Source organism: Bidens hawaiensis, unplaced genomic scaffold (assembly GCF_021521415.1).
Source record: "Bidens hawaiensis isolate Kalapana, Puna unplaced genomic scaffold, B.hawaiensis_p1.1 tig00038491_1, whole genome shotgun sequence".
Lineage (NCBI taxonomy): Eukaryota > Viridiplantae > Streptophyta > Magnoliopsida > Asterales > Asteraceae > Bidens > Bidens hawaiensis.
The window spans coordinates 6,353-13,609 of NW_027505546.1; the positions used below are offsets into that span (position 1 = coordinate 6,353).

Below are 7,257 nucleotides of genomic sequence, written 5' to 3' on the forward strand. Positions count from 1 at the left end.
GCCTTGTTTAATTTTGAGCCCGAGCTCGAAACCATCCTGGCTCGACTCGGGCTCGACTCGTGAACCGCCCTAGGTTAAATGCAACTCAAGTTCGGCCCGTTAGAGAGACCATACCTGAGTTTGCAAACGAACATGACCCCTTATAACCATCTTTAGAAATTAACAATTCCCCTGAACCCGGGCTATTTCTCTAGAGCGGGTAAAAACGGGTCTTCTAACATGGGTCTAAACGGGTAATTTTGGTATGCGGCTTCATGCAGGTTGTTTTCTAAAATGGGCCAAAAGCGGGTTTATTTTTCATTTATGCAGACAAAAGCGGGTTTACTTTATGCAAATGTGTATGTTGCATAAATTTCTATGTATTTGCTGCATTTTATCAGCAGCCACAGTCCTAGCTATTTCCCTGCCGTAAATCACTAGTTTATATAAGTTTTTAGTTATTTTTATGTATTTTGTTAAAACCCTTAGACAAGCTTCAGCTTTGCTCGAGCTTGTGTAGTACCTTACATGAGCCAAAGCTCGGCTCAAACTCAAACTCGCCTGTGCAGTGTAAAATTAATACATAGACATCCAAAACAGGTCAAACTTAAAAATACCTTCGGGCCCGGGCTCAATAACTACACAAGCTTTATCTCGAAAAAGCTCGGCTCGTTTCGAGCTTTTATCGACCCGATATTGCAATCTCGAGTAGCTCGTGAGCGGCTCGTTACTGAACACCCCTACGTAATGGATTCAATTGGTACTTATTTAGGAACTCATAGGATTTTAAAGCATTTCAAAGAGAAGATGGACCAATATAGGTTTAGGATATAAAACTATAACTGCTTTAGTTTTTATTTAGTATAATTTAGTAACAAATTAGTTATGGTGTTAAAAAATTAGGGGTGTGCGTGGTGCGGTTCTGTGCGGTTTTGGGCTAAAACCAAAACTTCAAATTTTGGAATTTTTTGAAACCGTTCGGTTTCGGTTTTCTCCATTTGAGCTTGAAAATTTTAGGCCGATAAGAAAGTTGGCAAAAAATAATGAATTTAGGTATAAATAATTTTGTTAATTGTTAACTAATAGACTATTATACATTTGGCCAAAACTATTTGAATTACATATTTATTAAATTCTTATAAATTACTTAAAATAAAAAAATAAAAATTTAGGAATTTGGTTCGGTTCGGTTCGGTTTTTTCTGTTTTTATTACATGCAAACCAAAACCGAACCGGTTTTTACAAAAACATAAAACCAAACCGTCGGTTTTTGTTTCGGTTCGGTTTTTTCGGTTTTGTGTCGATTTTTTCGGTTTCTTGCACACCCCTAACACAAATATAACCTTGACTTATGACAGGATCAAAGTAACAAGAAAGATGCAATCTTTAAAAGACATCATGCCTGCAGCGCGAAACAACATAAACACACAGTTCATAGTTTTGGAAAAAGGCAGGATAACATTAGAAGGAGGTCAAAACAAGACATGTTTAGGGCTCGTGGCCGACGAGTCGGCATCGGTTCACTTTCAGTTCTGGAATGAAGAGTGTGAGGCGTTTCAGCCCGGAGATATTGTAAGTTTGTCTAATGGAATATTTTCTTATAACCGCGGTAACCATTTGGTTTTGAGGGCGGGCAAAAGAGGCAAGGTGGAGAAGGTAGGAGAGTTTACGATGAATTTTGTGGAATCACCAAATATGAGTGAGATTTCGTGGGTCCCGGATCCGAATAACTCGGGGACGTATATACAAGAGTCGGTTGTTTCTCCATGTTCGCGTATTTTCCCACCAGTGGTTTAAACTACTGCAGCAAAAGCTTTTGAAAATGTAGCTACTGCAATGTACTCTGTATCGAAAGTTTTAACGTGGTGCGGTTTTGACTGAAATTTTGAATTTTACTGGCTTTTATTATTTTCTATATCCATATTACAAAAGCTTTAAATCTAGTGGCTCAATTCTTGAAGTTTATAGTTATGCATAAATCTATTGATCATGAAAGCAGAGTTTTTAGTTATTCAGGCTTGTGTATGCTCAAAGTTGTGTTGTTTTTAATCCTGGCAAAACATGCGGGTCGGGTTGGGTACCTGGTCAAAACGTGTTTATGTCAAAACGGGCTCTTCTAAAAACATTGATTTGATTTGGGTCAGGTCGGGCTCGCCTTCAAATGGGTCGTCTAAACTAAGGATAAAAGTATCAAATTGTCCATTTTAAGTTAACTTCAATAAGATCAGTCTGTTTTGACCCGTTGCATAATTTTGGGTAGACCCAAATTGTCCCATTGTGATATTTAAGTAGACCCGAATGAACCCGCAAAAACCTTCTTTTTTTTAGCAATATAAGATCATAAACAGATATATACTTGGTATATGCGAAGAAACCTTGCGCACCTAATGATAGTAAGTATTAAGTAATAGGCACTCAATAGGTATAAGACCCGTTAGGCGGTTACCAGACATAGTTTTACAATCAAGTATTAGAGATTACCAAAAACTGCGTCGTTATCGTTCCCACTAAAATCTTTGTTTTCAAACTAATAAAGGGAAATTTCAAACTTATGGTACAAAAATCAAACTCATATCAAGAAACTTAATAAAAAACACTGAAAGTCATAGTCAAAGTCAAATCAAGAAGCATAATAACAATCAAACTAATGTGTTCTATTTATTTGAATTCCATGAAATGATACAACTTCACTAATGAAAGCAAATTTGCTCTTACCAGTCATGAATCCTACAATAATAATAATAACAGTAATAATAATAATGCTACAACAAATTACATCTCCATGAGTTCATCCATAGCCACATTAACCTCTTGAACCACAAAAAACACAGAAAAACCGAAACAAAAACTCGTTCATCGTGTTACCATCCCTCGCTTCCGCCCTCCTTTATACCCATATACTCGAAAACAAGATAATACGACCGGAAGCACAAGACTAACAAAACAATCATGTTCATATATCAAAACAAATAACATATCAAGAACAAGGTTACCATTAATGATCACTCTTCTTGCCCGAACCGTAATAACTAACATACCATCTAACAAACTTCTTCAACCCCGTATGCAAATCCGTAGTCGGCTTATACCCAAACTCCCGTTGCGCAAAACTTATATTCGCATGCGTAAACGGCACATCCCCATTTCTCGGCAACTTCACCACCCGCCGCTTCGCCTTCACCTTCAACAACTTCTCCAATATACTAACAAGATCTGAAACCGCCACAGGCGAAGTATTCCCCAAATTAAATACCCTCAACTGCGCCGCACCCTTCTTCTTCCCACCACTTCCGGTACTCTTCTCCGCAGTATCCAAAGCACCCAAACAACCCTTCACCACATCATCAATATACGTAAAATCACGCGCGACCGTCCCATGGTTCGCCGACTCGAAAATACTAATCGCTTTCCCTTTCAAAATATCCTTAGTAAAGAAAAAATACGCCATGTCCGGCCTACCCCACGGCCCATAAACCGTGAAGAATCTCAAACCGGTTAACGACAACCCGTAAATATGATTATACGTATGCGCGATTTCCTCGCCCGCTTTCTTTGTCGCGGCGTATAAGCTCGCGGGCTGGTCGGTTCGGTCTTTTTCCGAAAAGGGTACTTTGGTATTTAACCCGTAAACCGAACTAGACGACGCCCAAACGATAGCAGGTTGCGGGCTTGCATTTTTACAAACTTCTAAAAGATTTACAAAGCCAGCAATATTACTATGAATATAAGAACTAGGGTTTTGCATTGCATATCTAACACCAGCTTGAGCTGCTAAATGCATAACATGAGTAAAGTGTACAACCTCAAATAGCTTCTTTAACAAAACGCTGTCGTTTAGGTCACCTTCCACAATAAAAACACCACTTCTTTCTAATAAACTCTGCCTAGCTCTCTTAAGGGTAATATCGTAATAATCGTTAAAATTGTCTAACCCTAGGACGCCGTCGCCACGGCGTTTCAGGGCGGCGCTGACGTGGGTTCCGACGAAGCCGGCGGCGCCGGTGACAAAGACGGAAAACCCGGATTTGGATCGGATCTTGGAGGAGGATTTGACCCGTTTTTCCCAGTCGGGTCCGCCCCAAGATCTGGTTTTTAAAGATCTGCGAGAGAGATCTGATGATGGGGTAATGGACGGTGAGGATTTGAAGAAGAAGATGAAGATTAACATTAGGAAAATGAAGCTCCAAAATGTGAGCTTTGCGAGGTATGAATAATGCCATCTGATTCTGTGATTGTAATTGGGTTTATCCAGATGAGATAACTTCATAATTTAATTTCTCAAGAAAATGAAAAAAGATTGAATTTTTTAGGGTTTGAAGGATGACCCAAATGCCCAAATTGTTGATAATTGATGAAAAAGAACAAAAGGGTTCAATTGATATTGGGTTTCTTGAAATGAACAGATGAAATTTTTAGGGTTTGAAGGAAGACCCAAATCTTATCAAGAAAATGGTGATTGATGGAGAAGAACAAAAGGGTGCAAAAGGGTATTGTTTAATTTGTTGAATAAAGATGGAATCTTGGGTTTCTTGAAATTGTGGGTTTTCTTGATTGATTGCAGAAAGAAAGAAATGTGTGATTGGAGAGAGAGAGAAAAAGAGAGGTGGACTGGATGAAGATGGAAACAAGAATGGATTTGAAGGTTTTAATATAATAATAATAATAATAATGGATATTGAAGGTGGACTCATTATACAGACGAACAAAATCAAGAAAAAGGTAAATAGTAAAAAAGATATGGTTAATTAATTAATTAATATCTGTAAAAAAGGAAAACTGTTACTAAAAGTAGGTTTTTGTGTTTAGATTCTATTTGTCACCTGTCTTTTTAAAAAAAGTAAATAAATAAAAATAAATGGAAACAAGATTAAGATGCATAATTGGGAGGTGTGATTGGGGGTTTAGGTTTAATTTAGAGGCCTTTATTTTGATGATTGATTGTGTGTTTATTTTGGGATTTGCAAGTGTGTGTTGGCTGGTGGCAATAGGGAGTGAGATTTTGAGCCTAATTATGAGGAGGATTGCTTTTTACTTTTTACAACATTGAAATAGTATAATCATTAACTGGTTATTTTCTTTATGGCAACATATATTGTATGAAAATAAATACGGTATAATGGTGTATATAAAAGGAAGTTAAATAAGTGGCAAAAAAATGCAATGCAAAAATGCTACAATTGTAACCTAGTTTCAAATTCGATTAGCATACAGTAAGAAAACGTCTAAGATGAAAGCCAGATAAACGATGATGTGGCATGCATGTTATAATGTATAATCGTTACTATACCTGGCATGCATAATATACAAGTGTTAAAAACACCTATGTTACAAGGGTTGTCGAGTATAACAACAACAACAACCACATAGAGACGTGTGTATATTGTTTTATTGGTGATAAATAATAAGATTATATATAACTATAGTACCGTCTCTTACACTTACACTATCTGGCATGCAGAAGATGCAACTTTTTTCTTTTTTTTTTAGGTCTTGTAGTTTTCTACTTAAAATATTGTGTTGTCATTTCTAACGGTGTTGCACGTGATTACTTGAAGAAAATTTAAGATATTGGTATGTGTTGAATTGTTATAAGCTAGACACAACAAAGTAAATAATTTCTAGATGTCACATGCTTGAAAATATTAATTTTGAAACATTTTTAAGTAAATATTTCAAAATGTGAAAGTATTGAGTTAGATTTTGACTAGTTCAAAAGTCTTAACAGCCCAAAGTAAATTTAAACGTGAGCATATAAACTGGTAACATGAACACATTTCCTATTTCAATATTCAACTTTTACATTGAAAATCCAATTATTTTTACACCACAAAGTAGGTACACCACAAACTATGATTTAATCCCAAAAGAAATATATGACGATTTTTATGGGTTGTGCATCCAAAATGACGAAATGGATTGAACCTTTTTCGGGCCACCAAGTTTCCGAACCCTAAGAATTAGGTGCGCTATCATACCCGTCACAAACCCTAGGGCTGCGCTCGAGCCCACAAGTGAGACCGCAGTGCACACAAGCACAACAAACGAATCTTCTTTCGACTTCATGTCCCTAGCACACATGGCTAGCTCAATACCCGCAAACAACAACAAAACCCCTAAAACCCCAACCGGAAATGCACTTAATATCTTAACTATAGACCCACCTAGCACCAACCCTAGTACCAATTTGGTCACACCAAGTAGTGCCACACACCCACCACTCCTCCCTCCAAACTTGTATTGACCCGCCAGCCCACCCGCCCCATGACAACATGGCATCGCACCGAACCAACACCCTATTAGGTTCATCAACCCAACAGTCCTGGAAACCGACGTCACGGTTACGTTCTTGTCCGGAAACAAATCCGTTGACAACTTGCATACAGCGATAACCGAGTTGAGAATCGACAAGGGTAATTGTGGAATTGTACCCTTAACAAATCCTTTTTTCCAAGCACTTTTGGAAATTTTAACAACTTGTATAGAAGATGGCCCAAATTTAAACCCTTTAATCACTTTGGGCTCTCTTATAATTGCCAATGTTACCCCTAACAAAAACACCATAAACGCCGAGGGTAAACTCGTCACAATCCTTCTCCATCTACCTTTATTATTATTTTCACTACTAGAAAACTGGGTATTTACGACAGCAGTTTCAACATCATTAGCATCTTCATTTCCATCTTCGTCGCCCGCACCATTCACAATTGTAATAAAACAAATGCAAATAATCGCCAAAACCAACCCATCAAGACCTAACCAATCTCGACTCCCCTTCGACTTTGACTTCGAAAAGTCTTGAACTTTTCGTATATACTTAACCGCGGTCATCGCAAACGATAAACCTTGCGCTAGTTGAATTCCCCTAACAACCGGTAACGGGATTAGTCGATAAGCCAACCGCATAAGTCCCGTGACACCCAATACAAATAATATCGCACCCGTGCAAATACCGGCCGCCATGGCCTCTGGGATGCCAAAATCCTTGTCGGATATAGCCACCGCAGCGATAGACTTCATCGGTTGGACCGGCATGGGGACACCATAGATAGCACCCGTTACAAAGTTGTATATTCCTGTGAATATTAATGTGGTACCCAAATTTAAGTCACTAGCAAGTGTCAATGCTAAGATTATTGGTATGTACGTGCCTAAGTCACCCATTGCACCATTGAGTTCCGCCCATTTCGACCGGAAAATTAAATTGTTTTTAAACTTTGTGACGGCTGTGGTGGCGGTGGAGGTGGGTTGTGGTGGATGGTGGTCGTTATTGGACTCCAT

At 38.2% G+C, this 7,257-nt stretch overlaps 2 protein-coding genes and 1 pseudogene across 2 annotated transcripts; 1 reads left to right on the forward strand and 2 right to left on the reverse strand.

Annotated features, from left to right (window-relative positions):
* The first annotated feature begins 1,328 nt into the window (after positions 1–1,328).
* Positions 1,329–1,817, forward strand: LOC143613861 (uncharacterized). The gene has a single exon (XM_077087464.1). It carries the CDS (start codon positions 1,357–1,359, stop codon positions 1,774–1,776), a length of 420 nt encoding a protein of 139 aa, XP_076943579.1. The 5' UTR covers positions 1,329–1,356; the 3' UTR covers positions 1,777–1,817.
* A 920-nt stretch (positions 1,818–2,737) lies between these two features.
* Positions 2,738–4,312, reverse strand: LOC143613860 (UDP-glucuronate 4-epimerase 3 pseudogene; annotated as a pseudogene).
* A 1,527-nt stretch (positions 4,313–5,839) lies between these two features.
* Positions 5,840–7,257, reverse strand: LOC143613859 (molybdate transporter 1-like). Its single transcript, XM_077087462.1, has one exon. The coding sequence runs from the start codon at positions 7,255–7,257 to the stop codon at positions 5,863–5,865; it is 1,395 nt and encodes a 464-aa protein (XP_076943577.1). The 3' UTR covers positions 5,840–5,862.